We start from the raw sequence: 27,457 nt of genomic DNA on the forward strand, positions 1-27,457 counted from the left end.
GCAAAAATCCTAGCAATTGAGGGAATCCTGCTCCCTCCTTGAAAGTAGCCATAGCACCCCGCAGTGCAGGGAGCAAACATCTTAGAGACTCATCAGACTTTTCACAGTCAAGAGAGTGAGGCCAGTGCGAACCAAGCAATGAAAGAAACAGTTTGTAAATCAGCTTTAAATTCTTTTAGCATATTTACTATAGTAAATGCACAGAGGAGCGATACTAGGTGAAGCTGTGTCCAAGATGGAAACATCATTTAACAAAGGGAAATGAGAAGGTGGTCATTTCAGAAAGTATCACACACAGAGAGGAAATTCTGCAGTTTAATGCCAGGTAAGAATAGATAGTTCAAATTTACAATCCATCAAGCATAATAATTTCTAACACCCAGCTCCATTTTTCCAGGAATACTATTTATAAAGTACAGAACTGTAAAGGTTTTCTATCTCAGCACGCTCATTAAAAACACCACTTTATACTGACAGCTTTCTGTAATCATTGCAAAGTCCCAGAAGATGTTTTTAATAGAAGCTTTCCTTTACCAAGCAGCCTTTGCTTCGTATCAGCTGTCAGAGAATGACTAAGGCCCTTTTGTAAAACAGACATGCCCAATTTTAAACAAACCCACAGCTCAGCGATGCAAGACAACACACTTACTGTTTCTGAGGAGAGAAATTATTTTAAATCAGCTTCCTTGTCCTCCCTAGAATCAACTGCTGTTGATTGAAGCATGCTGTACCACAAATGCTAACAGTTGCCATAACTTAAGGATATAAAGTTATGTTTTGATGTTGCAACTATAAATATAACTTCTTTTTCTGGTAGGTTCTTTTAATGAATACTAAAGCCAGCTCTGCTCAGGATCGGTTTGGGACCATGTTATATGGGTGCACAAACACACTGTGATGAACAGGGTATTACCAGTTTCTGGTTTGCAGAGCTGCTGTCAAGTCTCGTGTCTCGTTTTTTGCAAACTTGTGCTTCCAGGGGGCTAGAGCAGCGCTAGTCCCTCAACACGGCTCTTTCTTTAGGTATGTTGCTGAGCTCACACAGCCAGGGAGAGGGCCAGCATCATTAAGTATCCTGTTAAAATGGAAGACTGTGCAGTGTCTGGTAACTGGATCAGCAGCTGTTGTTTAAAAGGAAAAAATGGCTTGCGGCTCTTCCTATAGTACCGGAAAGTTGGCAGCCTTTTCTCCATCTTACTTCTTGAGCTGTCTTTCTTGCTAGGCCTGCATGTAGAATAAGGGATGGTGCACTTCCAGAAATCTGGCTTGGCCCACAGCTGCAAAAATAATTCCTCTATTCCATACCACTACAAACCGACAGGTGAAAATAGATAATACTTCCTAACCAGAAAACTTTGCAGGACAGTTGAAAAAATGTTAGCTCAGACTCAAATGAGTTTACTTGCATATATACTGTCTGTGTTTAACTTAGAAGTGGCTGGGAAAGACTTGGTGCAGTTTCCAAGCTGTAAAACGTGATGCACAGCTGCAGCCATTGCAGTACTGTTTTTTTCCAGTGGAGTCAACATGGTATTCAAGATGATAGTGCTCTGTTCAGACACAGAAATATGAGTTGTTCAACTACTCTACACGCTAGTGGCACTCTCTCAGACAAATATTGAGGATACAAACAGCAGTCAGATAAGCTGTAGAACAGTCGATACAAAAGCGTATTGAAGAAAGACATAAGCTTGATTTAGGCTTGGAGTATTTGTTCAAAAATGAAGCACACAATGACCTGCTAAGTCATGTAGAGAAGAAAAACAGTAAAATAATTCTGAAGGGACAAACAAGCCTTTGACAGCTAACTTGAGACTGGAATGAGCTTCCTGCTCATTCAGGTAGGTGGATATTTTTAGGCAAGGCCCATCCAACTTTTTGCCAGTTGTATGTATAAGCTGTACAGTAAAGCAACTGCCAGCACACTACTTTCATGAGGGAAAAATTATGGATAATGTGTAGAAATTAGGGTATATACAGCATATTGCTTTTCAAATAAATAACAATCACTCCATCAGTAATTCATATAATCAGTGTTTCTGTAACAAGGCACTTTATTAGCATGCCAGAGATGCTCTATGGAAACAGAAACAATTCCAAGACTGCCAGGTCAGTACTTCACAACTACTACCTGTACAGTTTGGTTTAAAAAAAAAAAAACATGAAAGACAAAGACAAAATCTTCCAGGAGCAAGAAACAGTAATTTGATCAGTGTTAAGGCAGCATGTGGGAAGAAGGCAGCAAAAGGTGCTTGCTGGAGAGAAACTACAGCTAGGGATCAGTGAGCAGATGGCTCCTTCCAGCAATCCTTGCAGTGAAGCTGAGCAGTCAGTCTCTTCCTACTGCTGCCATGACACTTCTCTGTGCATACCACCAAGAGAGATACTGTACCTAAGGAAACCTCGAGCAGAGTATGTCACCAAGCAGAAAGTCAACACTTGCAAAGAATCAAAAGGTGTTTCCTTATTCTTATGGTGCCATAAGAATTTTTGCTATTTATAAAAAATTAAAAAAAAAAAAGAAAAACAAAGGACCCTGAGACTGAGACCATCTCCTGCCATGGTTTTGTTGTACAGGCAACCAGTTTGTGGTGCTCACTGAAGGAAATGTTTTTTTTTTTCCCGGTCAATCGATCACTGCTGTGTGATGCTCCACTAGCTGTGTGGTGACTGAAGGGCTTTGTAGAGGAGTAGGAAAGAGCATGGAGGGAATGCGAAGCGTGAAAGCGTACTGCTGCTTTGGCTGTGAGACGCATGTGCACAGCCATACAGCTTGAACGGACCCATGGTGCTGCTGCAGCTGGCAGTCAGACAAGTTCCTTCCTGAGTGGAGTGAGGCACCTGGGACATGACCTGCTCCAGGGTCACATAAGGAATCAAGAGAGCTGCTGGGACCGATGACCCTGGATCCCACTCCCTTGCCATTGGCTTTAGTGCATGCAGTGCTCTTAATTTCCTTCAGTCAATGAGCTAGACCACGATGGTGCCAACTGCAATGCTTGGAAAGGAAAAGCCTCAAAGCAGTGAAGCAGATGTACCAACACCTTCTGAATACCCTTAAATTTCCTCCAGTCTTCTTGCTTTCATTAAATTTGTATCTTCTTTTCTCCACCTTTCCAACAGCAGTTCAGTAACCAGCAAAACAGCTGCCACCTCATTTCTTTGGTCTCAGCTACTGGAACTTAACTGGTAAAGGGGGGAATTCTTCATTCCTCTTCAATCATGTTGATGCAATGTGCCAAGTGCAAATTGTTAATCTAAGCGAATTTCAGATCACTTCAAAAGCATGAAGAAGGTACAACTCCTTCCACTTTACAGACACAGGAGAGATTAAGCATTGTGCAGGAGACTCCGCTTTGATTTTTAGCAGAGTTCAGGATAAAATCCAATGTACTGGATCCCAGGTCTTCTGCTACAACTGTAGTGCCTCTTGGGCTTTTTCCAGGGTAGGGACTTAGAGCGCATGAGAAGGATGTGTGAGATACGAATTGTAATTAAAATCTACTGTAAATCTAGTGTACGCTTAACACCTGCTCCATTCACTGAACTCGAGCATGAAAAAAACATTCTCAAAGATGAGTGAAAGGAAGTGTAATGTAGAAAAGCAAGTGAAAGTGGGATGCTTCTTTACAGATACTATTCACAGCAATTTGAAAACCAGTAATGACCGTGGAGCCAACATCTCATGTTAAGAAGTGACTGGAGGATCTCCCACAGGAGGGCAGTGAGGCAGCACCTACTGACCCTCAGTGGGACTTAGGCTCCTACCTGTCTTTGGGGTTTTGAAAAATAATTATACCCAGTGAGTCACTGAACAAGGGCTCCCATCCCAGGAGGTTTCAGGATGTACATCTTCTTTTAGCGAGACTCTAGCATAATGTAGACTCCATTTTTTGGTCCAAGTGTGGCTTTTGATTTCAGCTGCAAAGGAATCTGAAAGAAAAAAGAGCATCTTATGTACAGTTGTACGTATTTGTTTATGTGTGTATAACACCCCCACATACAGACAGAGATTTTTGCTGGGGGACCAATTCATACCAGGATTACTATGGAAGCTGTAAAGTACTTGTTTTACAGTCAGCTGTGGTAGTATAATATTAAATAGAATTTACAGCCAGAGGCTGAAGCAGTGGTTGCCCAGGTATATTGTAGATCTGAACAGAAAGAAATTAACTCTGTAAACTCTAGAGCTTCTGAGTAAGTGCCAGGTGCAATATATATATAGCAATAGGCATATACTAAAATGTTGAGATCCCATGAAAGATGTACACCCATTCTCACCCTGTATAAATCAAGATATTTGGACTGCGGTGTTCCTGCAACTGCTTTCCACTAAGGCAGGGGTGTGTAACTGTCTGTTTTGTTGGAAAAATCATAAAGGTTAAATCACATTTTGATTAAAACATGCAGTCCAGGCCTCTTATTGCTCCTTATTATGGAAGTGGCTCTAGCAATTTTCTCAAATGAAGAGAAAGTCACAAAGTAAGCCGTCCTGTCTAGGGCACACTCACTGCCAACTCACTGAAGCTGACAAGTGTGGCCTTCAAGCCTCTGCATGTACAAACCTCAGTCTCTGGGCAGGCCTTAAATTGAAACTTCTGCAAAATCCTCAGCAGAGTAATTTTTGTCTCCAGCAAACCCATCTTCATGCCAATGCAGCCACGAGGTCCTGCCCCAAAGGGCAGGTATGCAAAGGGATGTCGTTCCTTCTTGGCCTCCTCTGTAAACCTAGAAGGTGCAGAGATGGAAACTGGTTCATGAAATGCTTTTTGCTCCTGATTCCATGTTTTTCATTTACATCTCAAAAGGTGGTTATTTCAGTTGGTCTTAATGAACAGGTCAAGGGGACTGTTGACAGATTATGTCCTGATGGGGCTGATGCCCTTAAGTAAACAGATAATTGACTGACGGCCATCAGCCTTTGTCAGCTGGTGATTCCAGGAGAGGACAGACAGACGTTAGTATTGCTTCCAATCTATCTTTAATGAATTGCCTTCATTCAATGACCATGCTCAGAAGAATGGTAACTTCAGGTGCAGACATGCCAGCTGTGTAGACCTTTGCATGTATGAGGGAGAGATTACAGCTAAGAGGAAACTAATGGGCTGCAATGTGAACTAACTAGAATTAGCAACAGCGCTTCCCTGCTGTGCAACGCAGAAGCAGATCAACGGGAATTTCTCTTTGAAGCTTGCAAGGGGACATGAAATCTCCTGGGACTGGACAGGCCATGGAAGACAGCTATTACAATTCAGTACAGCCTTTCTTTCTGCTCTTGGCTCAAAGAGACCAGGTTCCAGTTGGGAAACATTGAAATTGCAGACATTTCTGTTCTTAGAGCTGAAGTACCTCAGTCCAATTGGAAAGACTGATTAATGTGGCAGTCTTTATGCAGATCTGCATCAACTAGCTAGCTTTAAAATACTCGATCAACCCATTACAAATGAGGCTTTTTTTTTTCTCACAAGGAAGGAAAAAAATTCCTATTTGAACAGCAGACCAAAGGGAAAAAAGTAAAATCTCTTCGCCAGCAACTGCAAAGATGGATGTATACTGGACAGAGTACGTACAGACAAGAGTACAGAGTATGAGTCAGTACAAGTTATGAGGGCCAATGCATAATCAACAAGGTGAGGCTCATCCTGGCCCGTGCTGAGTCACTGATCAGAGTGGTTCCTTAAAATAAGCAAACCTTTACAGTGGTGACATTACGCTGGAAATCTACATAGTCCTCCTGTGTCATAAGGTATTTGGAGCTGTTCTGGTAGTACAGAACTACTTTTCCAGTTCTGTATATGGATAAAGGTTCTGTCCTTCATGTATAGCGTCATCCCTGAAAATCTCTCATCTGTTTGATACAGTTTGCAAGAACTTCAGATTGCCAAGGCCCAGACAACTCATGCAGGGTAGAAAGAGATGAGAGGTAATACAGGCTATTATATACAATCCCTCTCATTTTGAGGTTTGTAAAAAAATAATATTGTGTATTATTTTCACTAACACCATCCCCATGCTTAGATATCCTAAATAAAATTGGGATACTACTGCAGAAAGTATTATAGAACCCCATAATTTGAGATTGAAGGACCATTAACTCATGTCCTGAGCACTGCTGCATATCCCATGCAAATAGGTTAATGCAATTCTTGCCTTGCTCACCCCCATATATCATTCTGGTAAATTTAAAGTCTCCCTTGTATTATTCCTGAGGCAGATTTCAAAACTAAATATTAGGGGGAAAAAAGGCTGTAGCTGAATTAATTTATTTTTTGTTAAGCTTTTTTTTTATAATTCTCACTAACATTACCAACTGATACAAGCTGGGGAGAGTGTTAGTAATTATGCTTCATTCCTCAGGGAAATTTCAAAAGGGAATTCATCTCAGATACGTTACAAACAGCACTGTATGAGTCAAAGGGACTGCAGCCCCCACTATCCATTTTACCCCATAATGTGCTTTCATACTACTGTTAAAGTGGTGAATAAACAATTAAGACAGCATTTCTAGAGAAGCATTGCTACCCCCCCTCCCCCCGATTTTCATTTATTGCTAAGATTCCTCCCCAACAAGAGCTCTGGGCCTCTCTAACCCTGACATTGCTCTTCTTCATGGCCTAAGTTGCCTGATAGAGCATATGCCAAGATTTGCTCCAGAAGGAGCATTGGGCAAACCCAGCTACACCATACACATGTTGTCCTGCTGGGAAAGATGGTTCTGGGCTGCCTGCATCACACCAGGTTGTTTATGGAGCATGCACTTTTTTTCTTAGTAGACTTTTCAACGTAGTGGTAGCTTAAAATGCAGCTGCCCACAGAACAACTTAAAATATAGCTGCCCACAAAACAAAATTGTGCTTCCAGATAGCACTGCATCAGCTGAAACTCTCCTTGTAAGCTCAACTCAGCATCTGTAAGATAGGGCAGGGTACATAAACACAACTTGACAGTGCCTCCCCCAGTCGAAAAGAATAAATGCTCCATGTGAAAATATGTCTTGCCAAGCAGAGCTAAGAACCCAGGATCCTAATTTATGGACAGAGAGCAAATTCCCAGTGGGAGATGGGACAGGTTCCCCACTCACAGTGTACCCACACTGTTACAACATCTCAGGTGAAAAGGCTGCTCTAAACCAGCCAGGAGCTGGATGGGTTTCTGGGTAGCTTCATGCCAGTGAATACGCTACCTCATTTCAGAATTTCTGCATCCAGCAGTGACACTATTTGCACCATCTGATTTGGAAACAGGTCTGAAAACCTGCACCACATTTCAACCTTGACCAGACCTTGCACCTTCTGCGGGATGTGCCTAATTTGGTAGAAATAGCATATTTGTCTAATTCGGTAGAAATAACATATTTTATGATCTAAATTAAACTGTGCTCCTCTTGGTGGAAATACTGCTTCGGGTGAATGGCGGGTGACTGTGGCTGTGAAGGAGCAGCAGGATCTGGTGTCTCCACTGAACAGACTGGAGTCCTGTGCCCAGCCTAACACGTGAAACAGCATTTAAGGCAGGCCTTTGATCTAAACAGGCCCAAATAAGGACTCAACCTAAGAATGGAAAGCACTACTTCACGTACCTCTCAGGAATGAACTTCTCGGGCTCTGGCCAGAACTCAGGGTTGTGGTGGAGATGTCCAACTGCGGTTTCAATGACAGCCCCAGCTGGAATACGCTGCCCCAGCACTACACAGTCTTTAGCTGCTTCCCGAGTGAACCTGCAGCAGTAAGTATCGTGTATCCCAGATGATTAATAAAGGTAAAAACACAGCAGGAGGGAACCATAAAAGTCAATCTCTTCAGCTGGACTGACCCCGCAATTTCGGGAGTAACACTTTCCCAGAAGATAAATACAGCAACCGTTGCTGATGCTAATATCTTCTCAGGTTACAATCATCTCCACCTAGAAGCACACAGCTCCAACCCAGCTGGCTAACTTTTGCCCTTTTCACAGTAAAGCATTTCTGGTTGCTTACAGTTTTCCAAAACTTTAACTATTAAACTGCAGTTTTGCTGCTAACCTTGGTTTTAGACTCATTTTTTACGAAAACTGCAGATGAAATGTGTCAGTCATCTCTAATAACAGGCAGAAAGAGTATGCTGGTTTGCTTTCAGGAAAAAATTGTATCTAATATAGTTTTGAGTTTGTTTATTTGAGAAGCTCCCCCACGTTGGGACAGCACCTGAAACTTAGCAAAAGGCTTTAATATTAGGGCTAAGTGTTCTGCTGCTGCTACAAAAATACAACCAATTCACAAGCCTTGGAAAAACTGCATCTCACATACACTCATCAAAGATAGGCATGACGTTAGCAACAAAACTCTCCAGTTTCCTCCCACCCTGTGGTGACAGGTGACAGAGTAGGACTGTCCTTAGGAACCTCATCGTGACAAGAAGACTGGGAAAAGCCGCCTCCCAAAGCCAAGCTTGGGTCTGTAAACCTTGTGAAAAATGGTGTGTGGGTGTGCATGTGCGGTGGCAGATCCTGATCTAGATCTTTTGGCGCTTGGGTGGTCGCTACAGACCCCAAACCAGCCCAGACCCAGGCGGGTGCCCTGCTATCTCAGCCTGGGAGCTATTCCCCGGCACCAGCTGCGAGCACAGGGACAAGACAACGTGCAGGAGCTCCCTTGGCTGCTCCCGCGCTCTGCCTAAAAAGTTGAACAAAGATTTCAGTTTCAGGGCTGTCAGTCTGGTATCATTACAGGAACACGTTCTTTCCTCGCTGTCACCCATCTCTCTCTTTCTCATAGATAAATAAATAACAGAGGCTCCAAACCTGGAACAAAACACTGTCATGCTAAAAAACACATTGACAAGCCATCCTTCTCATTTTACATGAATTTGGTGACAGCGGAAACATGAGTTCTGGGCAAGAAAGTTCTCTGGCTAGTAAGTTCATTTTTTTAAAAAAACCAACTCATTTTATAACAAGCTTGGCTGCTACTGAATTTTCCTCTAACTCAGCATTATCCTTGTCATAGGCAATTAGCATCTTTCCGAGGCACTGGGCTGTCCTATCCATTCCACATCCATCAGAGTAAAACCCAGATCAATAAACACCACCGACAACGCCAACCGAAACTTCAGAACAACTTTGCTCCATTCTCATTCTGTTTCCCATCTGACAAACATTGAAAGTTTCCCAGTGTTTCAGATGAAATTCAGAGACCCCTGATGCTTTCACTGGCAAAACAATTTCCACTTGTATACCATGTATAACATAGTAAAGCCCAGTCATCTCATCCAGGAGCAAGTATCTTTAACATTTACTCTCTGAACAATCTTGCAGATGTCCATGGAAAAATCTTGACTTCTGATCTTTGTGAACATATAAAAGAGAATATGATTTTAAACTTTTTTATTTTAAGGTGCTTGCAATTGTGGGGTACATTTTTCAAAGGCTCTTATAGCACGTTCAGCTTTGGCTCCTTTCCAGTCATCTGAATTTTTCCCCCAGCTTCACGAGAAGCAGTACAACTGGCTGACCACTTTGAAAAGTTCCATTCTTAACATTTGCATTTATGCTTGTGATAACTTGGAAATTTGACAGTCAAACAGTTTTCTAATTTCTTTGCCCCTTGTTTTCAGTTCATCAGTATAACTTAGTAAAATTAGTCTTGTGTGACAGACTAATTTTCTGTCACACAAACTTTCAAAACTTTCAAAATTTAATGGATGTAGCCATTAGCTTAGCTATATTAGTATAACACAGTACTACGTGCAAAATGGTAAGGGTCCAAGTTAAACACACATGTAAAATACAGCTTTCTGAATGTGCAACCCTTTCACAGATCAGGGCCTTAATGACCAACAGGCTAGGGTAGGTCTTTGCTCTGTATCCCTGAAGCCTGAGGCATACAGAAGCATCATCGTCTGGCTTTCTAAGGCCAGTCCTGCTGCAAAATGGCTCCATCCTGTAACCTTGGGGAACGTGAAGAACGGTGAGGAAGCAATCTTGGCCAATCTGCTGTAAAAAACTTCTTTAGAAATACCAGTATTAGCCAGTTTTCCTTCAATAGGCCACATTATATATTTCAAATGCACAAGCAGTATTGATGTTGGCACAGAGACCAAGGGCACATTGGTCTTCCAACAGCAGATTTCCATTTTATAGAGCTAAGGATCTTCCCTGTGGAATCAGAAAGGGAAAAAAAAAAAAGATACCTGAATGCAGGTGGGTACATGCGCAATGTCTCTGCAATCACCATGTCCAGATAAGGGAGTTCTTGTACATTTTGGTAATCAGGGACCATCTGAAAAGGCAGGAAGAAAGGAACAATTACATTTTCTCACATTTAAGTGCCAAACTCATCTCAGATTAGCTTTTAAATAATCTATTTTTTACTGGGCATTTTTCCTGTAGAAGAACTCGATGTCTCATCTAAAACAGTAAATGATAAAATTATACAAAAATGTGGGCAGTAATTAAATGTGTGTATAACATTCCTTTCATCATCAAAATGCTTTGGTGCGCAGCCCAGCTGAAGATATAATAATAAATCAACTTGCTAGGAAGTATTAAAAACAGGGCATTACAGAGAGCATTAATAGCTACAACAGAGTTATTGTTTTATACATGCACTAAAATCTGCACAAGACCCTTGTTTCTTCCCAAAGACGAGGGCATGGCAGACCAGGGGCACTTTGTTCACAAGAAACAGCAAGTCCTTCAGTTATTCTTGTTGATGTTGGAGCAAACCCTTTGCCCTTTCCCAGTTATAGAAATAAAGCAAAGTGCTAGTGCTGTGGTGCTTGCGGAGGGGCAGGAGGCGGCACTGGAAGAAACCGGCACCCCGATAAGGAACGGCACACAGTAGCGATTGCTCTGCCGAGTAGAGCGGGGCTGAGGTACAGCTCAAATCTCAGCTGGCAGGATTGCAATAGTCCCAGGCCTGGGGAGAGAAGCCTGTTTCCTCCCATGGCCACCTCTTGTGTAATGCTGCTTAATTTTGCCTGGTGGGCAATGCCTGAGCCCACATTTTCATAAGGCTACAAAACCACCTGGCCCTTGACAACGAGTGGTGGGCACTAAAATCCAAACAGGGCTGTAACGCAGAAGACTTTGCCCTCTGACAGGCAGCAAACAGACAGCGAGAGACACCAAACCGCGGACGACCACCAGCAGCAGTGACAGACTCAGTGCATGGATGAACAGAGAATTTCTCCCACTGTTACCTTCCTTGGAAAAAGGACGTTTTCCCTGTCTTATTCAGTGCTCTCAGCAGAGGGCAGCCAAAGTACATCTAATAACCTCATCAGGAAAGCAGAGTTTTGTTTTAAATTAGAGCATCTCCTAAAGACTGACACAGAGTAAATTGGAGAAAAGCACAGACGTCAGACTAGACTAAACCTTTTATGAAGATTTGGGGCCCCTGCCGTTCACAAAGGGGACTGGATTCCATCCTTCCTTTATTTACTACAGCACTTTTCATGTATAATGCATATTTTATTGAATTTTCATGCAAAAACATATGGTACATACTGAAAATACTAAGCAGAGAACAACTCCAGATGGTATGCAGAAAAGGCGTACAATAGAATGAGGATACCTTGCTGGATTAGGGTATCCCACTTATTCAGCACTAAGCCACCATGCACCATTTCACATTAACTGATCTTTTCTAGGAAGGAAATAGATACATTCTATTATCCCCATTTTTTGGCTCAGGAAAGAAAAACAAAACCAGAGAAAGTAATTTGCACAGGCTGAGCAGAACCAGTGTGCCTGCTCCTCTCTTAGGGAAAAAGATGCAACTCGGCTCGTCAATAGATGAAGTATTTTGTCAGTATATGTCAAATATTATCAATACAGGAAGCATAGACTGCACTGACAGCCTTTCAATGTTGCTTTTATATTGCAGTGGTGCCTACTAACTCAAACCTTTGGCTTTGGTCGATGGTTATCAGACAAAGGACTAGGATACTAAAAGCCACAAATGGCAGCAATGTCATGAGAACCATGGCTGAAGGCTGTGCAAGGAGCTGTGCTCCAATAATTTGAATAGCTAAAACCAAAGACAGGAGGAGTATTTTTTTTTTATCATCCTTGTTTTACAGAAAAGGATCCGAGGGCTACCTGATTTTGCATGGGAAATCAGTAGCAGAGGCTGGAAATGAACTGTGATCAGACTCAAATTTCAGGCCTCTGTGGCAAAACTACCCTTCTCCATGACCATGTAGGTGCTCCACGCTTTGATGCGAATGCATCCTGTGGCCTGTATTAATGTTTTTTCCTGCTAATTTTACATCTCTCTTTCAGAACTTTCCTCTGTCCTTTTTATATTGCTTTCCTGCATCTCTTTGAATACTGGGTCAGTATCTGAGTCCTGTCCCTGCAATTCCTCATGACTTCATGGCTGGGCTGGCTGAGGGAAGAGTTCAGGCTCAGAATAAATGAGTGGTGGAGCCAAGAGCACACCGTGATGTGTTTGATTCTCTGAGCCATGCTCTTTCCACTGGGCCTTCCTGTCTCTCTCATAATCCCTCTACTTACTTCTGGAGTCAATAATTAAGATAATTATATGGTAACCTGATATAATAAGTAGCCACTAAATCAAACCATACATCAACAAATAATATAACACTAAATTATGGGAGCTTTGATTTGCTCTTTCAAATAGATTCTATACCTTCAGGGGATTAGCAGTTCAGAAAACAAAACAAAGGTGCAAAACTAGCTGATTTACCTTAGAAGAAAATTCCTTTTGCTTACATAAAGAAAAAGGGGTCAGTCAAATGGCAGCACGGTGAACTCTGCTATCATGAGCATGGCAGACACATCAGTCATTTCCTACATCTGATGCAACTTAATTATTGGCATTTCCATGCTTTCAGCATCAAAGTAGCTGGACCTAATTTAGTAGTTGTTTGCAAGGTCTGACCCAGGGCTGCGTAAAGTACACACCAGCCAAGTATCTCTATTTAGGAAGGACAGTTTGCTGCTTTTTTTTCCCTTTCAAAGAAAATATTTTCCGTTTGTTTTTCCACTCCCTCTCTTCAAAATATTCCTTTAGCCAAGCACATTTCAAAGTAACTTAACTATGCTTTTCTCCCTAAATGTCCCTATTTATATCTTTCAACTGCTGGCAGGTTTGCTGGGGTGGGGGGTGGTGGTGTGCAAAGATGCCACTTTAACCCCTTGCAAAAAATATGTCTACAATGCCTCTTACTCAGGATTGGGTGTTTTTTCATTAAGAGATTCCTTTCTGTAACAAGCAGAGATGTGGGGGGGAAAGGAGGCACCACATTGCATGTAATAAAACATCCTATATTTTAATTTTGCAGCCACTGCTTTGCACAGCAGTTTGTCTTATGCCTTGCATAGCCTTGTAGTGTCTTTTCTTGTTGACGTGGAAGTGAAATGGCCATGTAACATCTTGTGGCATTTCTCTGCGTGTGTGTTTCCCCGGTTTGATTTCTGGAGGTGTGGTGGTACACCCTGACCCATCCCAGACTGTTCAATCAGTTCGGAGGTCCAGAAAGCATCTAGTTTGGCCACAAATTCTCCTTTATGACTAACAGCAAATCCCAGGCTTCCATTCCTTAGAAAAAGGTGGGAAATTAATTCTTCACCCCACAGAGTACCCTGAGGTGAAATAGCAGCAGTGATTATAAAATTGCCTATGTGCTACAAGGATGATACGTGTTTTAATCCCCACATAAATTCCAAGAGAGATGTCTGCCTTCAGATCCACCTCTGCTTTTCAGTATTGGCTTTAGCGTTTTCTAGGCAGGCAAACCTATTTTTTGCCACCACCCTCAGTTAACTTTTAATTCCTCAGTGAACACCAAGGGAATCCAAGTGCTGACAGGAGAGGTCTCGCCAATCTTTCTGCTGCAGTTTGAGATGTTCCTGTTCCCAGTTGCTCGCTCCTCTTTGCTGGCTGTGGTTAGCATCACCACAGCCAAGTCAGCAGAAGGGAACATATGCCTGCACCTCAGTTGCTTCCATACAACGTCCAGCATGAACCCATCTTCAGCGACAGTTTGAGACAAGATACTAACTTTTCCCCAAAGTAGCTGCCGACTGAGGCACAGATCCTCCTCTACCACCTCTGTTTTGGGAATGGTAATCCAAGTACACATCAGTGGATAAAAGATTTCCACTTATCCTATTGGTCATGGTCTGGTGGTGCTCAGCAGCCAGAAATGAAAAAAAATCAGAGAAAATTTTGTGTAGCTGACAGAGTGTGACGTGCACCTGAAATTGATTTGGAAGCAGCGAAGGCTGCAGAGACCACATTCCTCATAACTAGCGCTGCTGAGTCATGGCCTGAGACTGAACCGGCTGCGGTTTCTGAGAAATTGCAATCCAAATCAAATGCCTCATGGGCAGGTGTGGCTGTGACAAAGTCCATGTCAGAGAGATGACGTGCAGATCTGCTTAACTGCAGATGCAGATCCATGAGTTATCTGTGTATGCATAGCTACACAGCCCACATTGGCTCTCCCCCAAAATGTGGGGACTTTGGGTAGCAATAGGATAGGAGGCGGTGGGTCAAAAACAAGCCAGCATCATCCCCAGTGACTCTCACGCACCCCCCTTTCGAATTGCCAAAAGAGCTCTTCAGACCATTGCCATCGCTAGGATTCACAAACAGGTCAAAAATGTTTCTTGATCAAATGGATCAAAAGCTTCTGATTGATCAAAGAATCTACTCGGGGTTTTGACCTCTCTTTGGTCACCACTATGAGCTGCTTGTCCTCTAACAGAACTAGAGCCTGTGTGCCACGCTTAGCCTAGGAGAAGGGGAAGAAATGCAAGAATACTGTGAAGTTCGGGTTGCCCCTCGACAACCTGTCTAATAACCATATCAAGAAAGGAAAGGTTAGAGACAGGACAGCACTCCAGGTGCAGATCAAAGAAAAAAAGGGGTGGGGTGGTTCAACAGGTGCCTATCTTTAACTTGCTTAAAGAAAGCTTGCCTTATGTTTTACCAATTGCACAACATGCTGGAATACCTGTAAAGCACCAAACTAAAGCCTCTCTACAATGTCAGGCAGCAAAACAGGGACAAAGTTGATGAAGTAAAATTTCTTGGCTTTATCCTCAGAACTTGGACCAAATACTAAAAAAATGCTTAAGGCAGTCCTCATGCGATACTTACAGCAAAATCTCTCTCTCTGCTCTCTGCGGTCCAGCCCGCACCTGCCAAGCGAGATGTCTCCCTGAGGCATGGCACCAGGCAGAACCAGCCCTTGCTGTTGGGGAAACGGGACCCTGAAGCTCCTGAGTCCCACTCGTCCCAGGTGGCAGAAGGTGCTGCTTTAAGATAGAGAAGAGCCTACCTAAAATCACCAAGCGTCTGTTGGCCATTTCCAGGGACAGAGGCCTACAGAAGGGTATCTTCTAGCAAAATATTCAGTTCTTGACTATAGAATTGAGAACAAGGTTCAGGAACGAAAAATAGGACAAGAAGCCTGATTTCCAGAGTAAGATGCAGCAGCAAGAGGCTTCCTGAGCTGCCTAGCACCTCTCCTCTTGAATCCTTACAGCACGCCTTGGTAGCACTAAAGGCTCACCAGCAGCATTGTGCCTTCTCACATGCTCTCAGAAATGAACATTAGAGCAAGTCCTCAGCTCCATCCCCTCATGCCTCCCTCCCCAGAAGCAAGCAAAGGCGACCCAAAACATGTCCTCCCAAGCCTTCCCTTTACTTCTTAATTCCACGTGGGTTACCTGCCACCTCTCTCATCTGCTTGGGTTGTCATTCAAATGGAAATGCAGCACGCAGGCTCTCACCCCCACCCTTGGTGGATGCTCACCGGGTTTGGGAGCGTTACTTTGCTCATTGAGGCACTTCCCAAGCTGCAGCAGCACTCAGTGCTTCAGACATCTCAAACAAACTCCTCCCGGCTCCTCCTAAAGACCATGCGTGCCAAATAAATTTAGTGTTACAGCTTTTTGTTCGAATCACCTGCCACTCACCCTCACACCTCCTCTGTACTCCACCCTTCACGCTCCCCTCTCGCCGGGTCCATCGCCACACAAGTCGCGTGAGCACAGGCAGAGGCAGGTGCCAATTCACCGCCCTGAACTTGGGCTGGGTGGGAAAGGCCAGCGCACTGATATGCACTGATAACCACATTACACGCAGACCTTGCAGCCAAATTCCCTCCGTTACTTTGGTGCATATCCATGCAGCTCCCTGGGGTTGTATCAGTGTAAGGGAGAAGAAAATGCGGTTCGAAGTATGTACCCAAAAGTGCCGGGGAAAGAGCCAGAAAGTGTAAGGTTACACCAATGTCGACTCTCTTTAATGTTACTTTGCTTTTCCAATCAAAGACTTCAGCTCCAGACAGAAGACAGACCTGCACTACCTCCAGTAGCTTTCACGGTGCTAAAACAAGGTCTTCATAGCATCACTGTTCACAAGGAAACTTCTGTGCGATAAAAATACTTCCTGAAACTGAACGGTGTCCCAAAACCAAACAGATAAACACAAAAGCTGCAACCAAAACACTCAGAAATTCTCTTCCACCTACATTACTACTGACACATGGTGATCAGCAAGAACAGAATGAGTGCCATCAGGTAGAAGATCTGGGAAAAAAAAGGCAGGAAAAGAGAAAAAAATCAATAAGGAAATCCTTTACAAGGCAAGCTACAAACGAAAAGAAAGGAGAAAAAAAATTTGTTTCAATCTCGGTTTTGTAAATTTGTCAACTCTACCTAGTCCCAGATTCCCGTGGCAAGAGAAGCGGGTGCCCTTCAATGAAAAGCAAATAAATAACTGGGAGGGAGACGAGGTGGCAGGGGCACTCCGCTGTCACGAAGGAAGGGGCAGGTCCCCAGTGTGCTGATAGTGCCTGGCCAGGCAGCTTTCAATATACAAGTACTCTCACTATACTACTTTTTTTTTTTTACTTAGGTTTGGTGGGAAGAAGTAGCTCCTCTCCAGAGGTGGCTCCCCACCTGCATGCAATGCGTGCCTCGCTCCAGCTGTTTGAGGATGTGATACAATCCCTGGCCGTGCATTGTAGCAGGCTAAGCCCATCAGAGGCACGGAGACTGCCCGTTTCTCGCCTCCTTAAAAACCACTCAGCCCCCAGGAAATCCCCCCCAGGTCTCTCCTCAGCCCACCGTGGCTTGAAAGTCTCTCTTTCTACACTTGTCTGACACAATCGAAATTTCTACTTGGGTGGCAGAAATACTGAATGGAGAAGGATCCCAGTGGGAGGGAGGCAAGGAGGAAATTAAACAGGAGAAAGGACTGCCAGAGGCCCAAAAGGCTGAGAAAGAGAATTATAAAATGGGGGCAGGTCTGTCCGAAGGGCATGTCACCAGTCCAAAGCACTGAAGTTCGTGCAAGACTTAATCCTTCCTGCTATAGAAGTGTCCCTTGGTGGTTGCTGCAGATCTACAGGAATAAAGAGGAGGGATTTTTTTCCCCTCTCAGCAGACATTCATGGTATCACATAAGAGCCAGATGATTTAATTTAATCATTCCTGCTCCAGCTGGTATTTTCTGTATGGAGGTGACAGTGCTTTAAATTAGGGCCTTGCATATAAAAGGCCCGTGTGTTTAGTTTAATCAAATGTTCATTTCCTCACGTTGTGTTTATATTAAAAGGCATCAGCACGAATTTTCATGCTGCAAATAGAGGCTATCATACGAGCTATGTAGTGAGGTCCTCTTCGGTTGTTCTTCATCTCTATGGCCTCGTAGGCTTGGCAGCCTTATGGACTGAGAGGTGACTCAGCCGCAGGCATGCAGTTTGGGGAAATATGCCCTAGAGCGCACAGTCCAGCCTATGAGGAGAGCAGAGCTTTACACAACATAAATTACTTCGGTAATTTGCCCTTCTGCAGATACTTAAATATGGGCTTGAGCCAGTGGCTGCTTAAGTCATTGGCTTCAGCAGTTGCTGGATGAGACCTTTTCTGAATTAGTAAACAGGCAAACATTCACAGCAAAGAAACTGCAAGATTCTCCCATCACTCAGCGTAATTATTATTTGTTCCGACAAGGGCAGGTCAGTTTTAATACCATACAACATTTATGTAGTGCCTGATGCCTTGAAAACATTTTATGTACATTAGGTGCAGTACAACAATAATAAAACTTTGCCTTTCTATAGTTGCTTTTCCCCTGAGGCTCGCGAAGTGTTTAGCAAACATTAATTAGTTGGTCATCTTCCAAACGCATGTGTGAGGTGCTGCTGGTAAATACTCCCTCCCTGTACACAAGGGGCCGGCAGAGGTGCTGAAGGCTGAGACCAACAATTTACAACCTTAAGAGTCGAGCACCCACCAACTCGAGCCTTCATCAATAGCCTGATTTTTTTTTCAGCCTCAGTGTGACTCCTGTGAGTAAACCGGCAAATACTGCTCCAAATGCATAGACTTAAAATGACCAAAAAAGAAAGAAATCCGTTGTAAGGCATTTAAATATGCCCTAAACAAAAAGGAGCTTTGTTTGTTTGTTTTTAGCTGCCAAGATCATAACTCAGGGCTCAGCCTGTTCTTGAGAAACTGATGGTACTAAAAGTAGAGAAAGGAAAGAAGCTTTTCTGATGTCAAAGCTCCCATTCCTTGCTGTAGAGTCCTGCACCTCCTGCCTAATACAGGCAAAATCTTAACCCTTCTCCCCTTACTTTCCACATAGCGAAGGATCAGAGCCAAAGGGAGAAATAATTTTCTAATATATGATTTAAAACTGATGAGCCATGTGAAGCCTTGGAGCAGAGGAGCACTGGTACATCCCATCTGCATGGCAACTCTTGACCTCCACCTCCCTTTTCTCCCTATTCAGGCAGCGCTGGCAAACTTTCCGAAGTGGTACCAGTTCTGTGTCACTCCCACTTGCTGCTTCACTTCTTGACTGGCAATGTGGCTTATGCCATTTCCAGTCCTAGCTCCAAATTTTAGCGTATGTCCTTTCTGCAAGGCATGAGGGAAAAGCCTGTTCCTGTTGAAACTTCTCACATTTTAGCTGAAAATATGAAAAATGGAGAAAGAAAGGGGAAAAACTTCTTTTCTGACCAAAGCTATTCAATGCCTTTTCCTCTTCTGCTCCCTCTGGAAAGTGCTGACTGCCTTGGGTACAACAAAGCAATTTACAATTGGTATGCGAAAAAACTTGATAGCACTTAAAACAGATTTGTGTTTTCTCCCTCCAATGCATGAAGAGGATCTTTCAAAAAACCTAGATGCCAGTCCAAAACCCACTACCCCAAGCTCAGTGGGGAGCTGGCTGCGAGCAGGGGTGTCTGCTACCATGACACTATCCTATGACAAACCTCTCTAGATATTCAGATAAAGCTGTCTGCGACGAATCCTGGCAGATGCCTATTCAAGGATTTCTTTCCCTTTCTTCCCTTACTCTCTCTCTTCTCCATCTGGGAACACAGAAATTTCCCTAAGCCTGTTCACGCTTAGATTTAGTGAAGCTATCATGGTGTCATGTTCTGGCACTGGTTTGTGTCTTTGCTTTCCTCTACCCTTTGTAGAGCAGCATGGCACGGCTGTCCATCTGTTTATGATTTACTTCACACAATGACTTGGTCCTGATTACACTGATAGGCACAGTGGGTTATTTGAGGGCCAACTGGACCTCTGTAATGACACTCAAACTGTACCCAAATCATGGGAACGTTTCCAATCAAAAAAGGCCAGTGGAAAAACTCCACCGGGGCCTCCCCCAGGAGAGCCTTCCTGTCCTTAATGCCAGGAAGGAAAAACAAAAATTTAATTTTTTATCTGGAATTCTTCTGCAATTATCAGTGTCCAACTGATCCACAAAAACTGAAGAGGAGACAAGAAGAGAAACCGAGACCTGGGTCTTTCTGATGTTTAGAGATGCATATTGGAGAAGAGATTATAAAGAACAGCATGCAATTCAGGAGGCCACGTCTTTCGTGGTCTCCTTTAGCACAGACCTGAATCACAGAGTCAGAGGAACTGCACCGATCTGCACCAGCTGAGGATGGAGCCGGGAAGCGCAGCCATGCGGGGGGCACTGCGTACTGCCACAGGTAGGAAGCCCCTCCGCACGTACTGTATCGCTGGCCCTCGCGAGCACACGGGAGTGAGGGGAAAAAAACCCCACAACTCAAAAAACTGCAGGATGAAGTCACAGGGTCAGCAGTGAGAAAATACAGAATTCATTTGTAATCTGAACAAGGTCATTTCTAGCATGTTTTAGGATGATATAAGACTTTACGGGGAAGGCAAATGGAAAGTATTGCGCACGATTTCTTCTGCTTTATGAGTAAGCTGCTTTGGCCTTTATTTATTTATTACCTCACAGTCCCACAACGATCCTGGTGTGAAGACCAATTTGCTGTTCTTTCTCTCTTGCTTCTCAAGGATATTTTTGCTTCTTGAACCTGACCCTTTCCTGTCTCAGTGCCTGGCCACCTCGCTCATTTACCTCTCCATATTTCCAAGGAGACCCTTATTTTTACAATTCCCCACACCTCACCTCTGTGCTTATGGCCATATTTCACTTACGGCCACACTGCTTTAATACCCAGTATTTTATCCTTTCTTCTTCTTTTTCAAAGCTCTATCCTGCTCTCTCCAGTCACAAAAGCTCTGGGGTGCAGTGTAGAGACCCAGGAGAACCTGCCCAACATGGTGGTACCCCCCTGGATTTGAGCCAGCCGTGACGTGGAGGCCACTTCATCCAGATGCCACTGAGACACGAAGATGGCACCCACAAAGTGACATATTTGCTGAATCATTCAGCACGAAAGAGCATTTTAAAGCCAGAAAATCGCATAAGCCATAGTGGTCTGCAGGGGATTCACTAGCAATTTTGCCCATATAAAATAGCTAATAAAATACAGTATCCTTTGCCCTTTTTGCCATGAGTTGTGGCACAATGATCTATGGATACCTACACATGGGCTAATTTGGGGGGGAGGAGGGATTTTCTGAGAGAACAAAGATGGAGCACAGCTGTAGGCTTTTCCTCTAAAGGCCCTGCCACACACACAAGAGCAGCTAGGCATACTCAGAATATTACCAACCCCGATCGCTCAAACATTATGAGCGAGGCCCCAACATACTTAGAAATTGGCTAGAAAACACATGAGATTTATGACAAATAATAATATTTTGAACTTCATTTGCCTTCTGGCTTCTGAACAGGGATTCATGTTTTCAGTCTTACCTTTTCAACTAGAAAGCTTTTTCCTTTTTTTTTTTATTGGTTGTTTTTTGTTTTAATAACAAAAGATGAGATTCTGGTTATACACCTGACTTCAGTGTCGAGTGATTTTAGAGAATACAAAACAAATACCCAGAGACTTGCAGTGCGATGGCAGGATGCTGGTAATATTCCATTTACAGAGCACCATGGGCCATCCCTGCCTGCCCTTTGGCCATCTGCTGCTAGCGCTCAGCTAGAATCACACAGACCTTTTTTTTTTAAAAAAAAAGGTCTACAAGACTGGGAACTTCACGTGAATAAACATCACACAAGCGTGAGCTGCCCCTCTGAGTGCCCACGGTTTTGTAGCACATGGGTTTTTTTTTGGGGGGGGGAGTATTACTGCATGAGGGGCCTCGGGGGTTAAGCATCCAACCTCCTCTTGAAAATGCCAAACTTGGTACCTTGGCAAAGCTTGACACAGAACGCAATTGAAACATGCAGACAAAGTAATTGGGGGGGAAACTGTGCTGAGTCTATATATAGCATTTTGTTTCTGCTGGGTACTAGAGGGGGGGTGGGGAAGGCAGGAAGTGAGGGGGAGAGAGGGAAAAGAAAGATAAATTTTGGTTGCTGCTGTCATACGCAGATCCACTTATCTATGGCTGAAGCCCAGACAGCTGTGTGACTCTAAATGAAGAAATTTAATTAAAAAGTAAAAAATGAAAATCAGCAAGAAAAAAACAGAGAAAAAACAGGACTCCATGCTTCCCACACCTACCCTGATGTACAAATAGAGACTATCTGACTGATGAAGGGTGCTTATTATTTCTTCTTTCCATGTGTGTATAGAAACCCACAATTCTTTCTAGTGAACAAGCAGAATAATCACAAAGCCAATGGCATGTTGCTGCTTTTCCAACTTTGCTGCTCTAGTTTAAATGACATCATACAACAACCTGGCAGTTCCAGTCATATAATACCTATGATGCACTAAAAAAAAAAGGGGGTTGGATCAATTATGAAGGAAAAGATTTTGGAAAGCAGGTTACTTGGGATCATATTCTGCCTGAGTTACACCTCTTGTAAGAAACATGTTGGGAAAAACTGCAAGTGGATGCGATTCCCTTTTGCACCTCTTGCATACTTAGACCTGCCTTCTGCCAGCGTAACTTAGAGCAACCTCCCGGTTTTCCCTGCCTTAGCTCCCAAGGCATTTGCGATGCAGTTCAGAAGAGCCAGAGCATCTTGCACTTCTGTCCATACCCACTGCTTTTCCTAACACATTCGCTTCCCATTTCACATTATGGCACAGTAAGAGAGACTGGTATTAGTACTTTTGGCCTCTCTTCATGTGCGCACACATGTATGCATGTGTATTTTCTGTAACACATCCATCAATTTGAAATGGTATAAAAATGACTAAAAAAAAATTACGATCTCTAAATCTCAGAAGATTCAAAGTGTCAGTGCTGTGAAGTCAGAAAATTCATTCCAAGTCCTATTTATCTAGGTCAGGGTGTGGGAAGATTTTTTTTTGTGTTCTGCATATGCACGTCACCACTTTTGCTCCTTGGTACTACACAGGCTGGGAGCTGAAGACCCAGGGAAGACAATGGCTTGCTCCCTGCTTCCAGTGGACTTGATAGAAAAATCCCTTTTGTGTTCCTTATAATGGAGTCTTGTCTCATCTCTACCACAAGAGACGCTTCGGCCAGTATATTACAAATACCGTGCTGACAGAGAGTGTGTGTACAGAGCTCTGCCTCAGTGCCAAATCACCACTGCCTCTTCTTTAAACCAGAAGAGAAAAGCAGCCTGCAAAGCAAGGAACAAGTTAACAAAAGGCTTCATTTATCTCCAGCTGATACCAACGTGACAGCGGGAAACGCGGGGTCAGATTCCAGGCACATTATTGCGAGGGCAGAGGCAGCGCGGGGAGTAGCTGTTGTGCGGCGAAGCCACGGGGCTCGCAGTCAGGAGGTCAAGTCCTGACGCAGCTTTCCAAGCGAGTTTGGGAAAGTTTCTTCCTCTCCTCCAGCACTTTTAATAAGAATGGTAAACCTTAATCATGAGATTGTGTGGATACTCCTGGCATTCTCAGAGTCAGGCAGCATATGATGCTCCTGTTCAAAGCCTGATCATTACACGGTACTAACAGTAACTCTCCTGCTTTTTTGGGGGGGTAAGGTATGTCTGGGCAGTTAATACTGATATTATACGAAATAAAGGTACAACTTGAATGGACAACAACACTGGGGACAGACCACCAGAACAGAAATTTTACACATTCCTTCTGTGTAAATAAAGAAGTGAACTCAACCCACCATTAAAGCTTTGCTTTACGATGTGCAGTTGCTGGGGGAAAAAAGTTGTAATGGGTGTTACACACTCACCCACACACCAGCAACAAACAGGCAAAGAAACTCACTGTTTGCCCACCTTTGCATGGAAAAAAATAGCTGTAGTTTGAAGTTTAAGGGATCTGCTTTCAAGGTTTATCTATCTATAATGCCCTTGGGTCCCAAACAGAAGTTGGGATCCATGGGCATCCTCCCTGTTCCCTGCACCTCTGCCCCCTCAAATTACGAAGAGGGAGCTGTGCAGGGAAACTGCAGCTACTATGGGACCTCTGGAAGAGGAGCCAAAAGTGCTCCCCGAGCAGATACCAGGATGGGCTCCTGTAGCCAGCATCAGGGTGCAGAAGCCGGGCTCATGCCACTCTCATGTCCCGCGCTCCCCAAAACCCAGAGGAGAGGCTGTCGGGGCAAGGCAACGCTGCTCCACCGCGTGCGGCGCTACCAGCACATCTCTGCTCCAGCCTGGATGGTGCTTCCCTATTTGATTATTTTTTCCATCATGCATTTCTTATTAAGGGGAGTTACTAATCAGGTGTGAGTGGGGGGGCTTCCCACGAACCTGGCGTTACCACAGTAAGGGACGGAGCCGGTGCTCTGCTTGGTGTCGGTGAGCTCCCTCCTCGCTCGAGCTGAAAGATGGCTTGTGTTCAGAGAGTGCTGCGCGTGACCAGGCTCCAGACAGGATGCAGCGTGCTCGGCTCAGTGGGAAGTGAAAAGGATATAGGCTCTTTTTTCAGCTTGACTTGGTCTTAATAATGTTTAAATATCTGAAGGTCACTAAATTAGAGTGCAGAAATTTGTCACAAAGGCCTTTCTCTAAGATTATCTAGGTTTGCTGAAGTAAGACAACAAAAGAGAATAAACCGAAATGAGCAAAACCAACAACCGCTGCTAAGATGTTATTCTTCTCATTAAGCCTATATGTGGAGCCTATAGAGAAGGCAGCATTTCCTGTCCCTCTTGCTGACAGTTCAGTATCAGGGCACAAAGGCAGGTCACTGTCCTTGGTGATATGGTAAACAAAGATAAGAGCTGAAAGCAACGGAGTATTTTTTTAACCCTGATAATTCACTCAGAATAAATTCCATTGTGGAGAGATTCATTGTTTACTTAGCACTCCTCAAAAGAGCTCCTCGGGAATGCAATCTCCTTCCCATGTGCCGGACATGAAACACGCATTTCAGCCGAAAGCACTGGCCAGGCCTGCTCAGGGCATCTGTTACTCGTCCTTGGATTCACGTGTACGAAACGTAAGCAAACCTGCTGGAAAAACGCAGCCCCGAACGTTTGCCCAGATCTGCTTGTTATCCTGGGTTGGGAACTTAAACAGATGTCTTCAGCGGGCAGCCATGCTCATGAAAACGCTTTGCCAAAATGCCAACAAAAAAACCCATTGCTTTCCTTTTCTGCTCGCAAAATGTCTGCAGCAGAGCAGCACAAGAGTGAAAAAATCAGAGTATTTTCTGACACTCTTAGTAGAAGAAAGATCAGTCTTCCCTCTACCTGCCCCAAATAAAAGTGCCCCATTCCCTTCCCCTCGCAGCACATCTCCCCAGATGCAGACATACCACGCCACTACTGGGGGAAGCATGCGAGGAGGGCATCCCTGCCAACAGCAGAGACTGTCTGATCTTTTCCATGTAGTGGCTCAGCAGCTTAAAGTAAGGCAAGAGTTCAAGCTTTTGCTGATTTGGAGCCTAGGGCATCAGACAAGAATTTGGGAGCTGTGGGTGCTGCCACAGAAGTGGCCATTTAATCCTGCCATGGCTCCCCTTCCCACTTGGGAAGCAGCAATAAAACATCTCTAGCAGACTGCCTGGGACCTCTCATTTGGTCAAAAGGGGCATTTGGTAGACTTCCCCTAGCAGTAGCAGACATAACTCCAAACCCAACTGGATTAGATCTAGGCAAACTGCCCTCCAGAAGAGCATTGAGTCAGGACTGGAGGAACAACAAGGGATTTCTCATGCTTTGTGCTGTACATTTGACCTTCCCTACCTTTTCGTAGGGCCTCTGGATTTCACCAGAGACAAGAATCTCTTTTCAGGACACAAGGAGGTTTGTTGCAATGCAGTTCTTAGACATGTGCTTACTGGGGACATCCTAGGATTGGCAGAGATGGATTACCTATGGCCTTGGGCTGCACTGTAAAGTGGATTGTGAGTTTAAAATGTTTCTCTTTCATTTTCTGAAAGAGCTATAAGCTTGGCTGTTGCTAAAGTTTCCAACAGCATTCTTGGGGATAGCTTTTGTCTCATCTCCAAAGCCTACATTACTCATCCATTCGGACTAGTCCCTCTATATTTCTCTGAGCAGTTAAGAACTCTCTTTGGCTCTCACAGCACTGCAGCACCCATAGGATGTACATGTCCATATTCCTCCTGCATGTTTTCCGATCACCCCTACTCCTGCTCAGTGGGTGCCAGTTGCTCTATTGATTGCAGCAGGCACGTACTTGCTCTTTTTCAGCTGTTCTCGTAACCTCTTTTTAGCAGCTATCTTGCCAGATAATCTGGCAACTCAAAATACAGAAGCGAGTTCTGCTATCTGTTCCAAGGAAAGTTTTTCCAGGACCACTCAAAGATGCCAAAATCACAGAAGAATTGTTTACAAAGGTCAGTACACACTGTACCAGCATACCATCCAGCTTCTGATATTCAGGTCAGTCAGGGTTTATCAATGTAAGTGGTGGTTCTTGTTGCAGGTATCTTATTGCGTTGAGACCGGTCGGCCCACAAACAGAAGCTGAGCGGTTGTGGAGTCCTGAAGAAAACAGCAGTAAAATTAAGCTATTCCTCTGTATTGTAGTGCACTCATGGAAAAGGAGAGGTATGCCTGCCTGTGGTCGTCACCCCCAAAACACACCGGGGGGCTTATCTGCTGTCTCCTACTCCTCATTTCATGTGCTTAATATCAAACCGAGGCCCTGCACCCACACACCTATACTCTGTGCTATTTGTATAGCATATAGCGTATTTGTATTGATATGCTATTTGATATACGTTAGAGCGGTATGTACTGATTGGTAGAATGGTGCTGGGGCTAAACCTTACTTCACAGGTGGAGGTAAATTCAAGCATAGTCTACTTAAAAACATGAGATAGCATAATAAATCAGGAAAACCCATGTCAGTACAAGCACACTTTTACTGACTCCTTTCACTGGACCCATTTATCCCAATACAGTGAGGAGAAGAAACAGTATTACCAGGACACTTTTGCCAAGGAACTGCTGTATCTATGCTATAATACATCTCAATGCAGATACACAATAACTAAAACTCATAAATGAGCATTGGTAGAAGGACCACACGGTACGTCTGACCTGTGTAAACGTGAAGCTGCTAAAAACAGCAAACAATGTCCCATCCGGATATGTATATGGAACACACTCTACACAAACTAATGCACTAGGTAGGAGCCTTAGCAACTGCCAAGGGGCATTGCACCACCAATGCCTACCAGTTCTCATGGATCAACACTGAAACACATGCCCATGCCTTGTCTGCAATTCCTCAAAAGGAACATCTTTTTAAAAAGAAGCAAAGCTACAAAATTCAGTGCAACGTCTGAAGAAAACATAGTCAATGGATTGATAGAATTTCTTCAACCTGTGTAAGTCATTAGCCTATCTATGCATAGGAGAGAAAAGGAATCAGCCCCCTTTTAAACAGTGGTGACAGAAAGAGCAACAGAGCGCATCCCCTGATGGTAGACTTGCCTAATTTGGCTAATAGACTGGTTTAGAATTTGTATAATTATATCAGATGAGAAACCTTTGTAATTAAAACAAAATTAAAGTATAATGTAAAGGCATTATATCAAACTAAAGATGCTTGTACAGGAAAAAAGAAGTTATGCTGATAGAAGCAGTTTTATACTTGTATACTTCCACGTATGCTAGGAAGTTGCACGGCATTAACTGCATTGGTTTCTAAATTAATATAGCTATCAGCTATAGCTATATGATGTGTGTAGATGTGTATAGCTATATACAC

General features: G+C 43.8%; 1 protein-coding gene across 5 annotated transcripts in view; it reads right to left on the minus strand.

The window, feature by feature from the left end:
• Positions 1 to 334: 334 nt before the first annotated feature.
• TBXAS1 (thromboxane A synthase 1) overlaps positions 335 to 27,457 on the minus strand; it is a 248,046-nt gene continuing 220,923 nt past the window's right edge. For 4 of the 5 annotated variants that reach the window (XM_072871750.1, XM_072871749.1, XM_072871762.1 and 1 more), the window contains 4 exons: positions 10,167 to 10,255; positions 7,580 to 7,717; positions 4,566 to 4,728; positions 335 to 3,933 (listed from right to left, as the gene is read on the minus strand). In XM_072871750.1, the coding sequence (XP_072727851.1) occupies positions 3,859 to 3,933; positions 4,566 to 4,728; positions 7,580 to 7,717; positions 10,167 to 10,255 (465 nt within the window). In that variant the 3' untranslated portion in view covers positions 335 to 3,858. The remainder of the gene's footprint in view (positions 3,934 to 4,565; positions 4,729 to 7,579; positions 7,718 to 10,166; positions 10,256 to 27,457) is intronic. The other variant, XM_072871751.1, reaches the window with a different exon arrangement.

This window comes from Ciconia boyciana, chromosome 1 (genome assembly GCF_034638445.1).
Source record: "Ciconia boyciana chromosome 1, ASM3463844v1, whole genome shotgun sequence".
Classification (NCBI taxonomy): Eukaryota; Metazoa; Chordata; class Aves; order Ciconiiformes; family Ciconiidae; genus Ciconia; species Ciconia boyciana.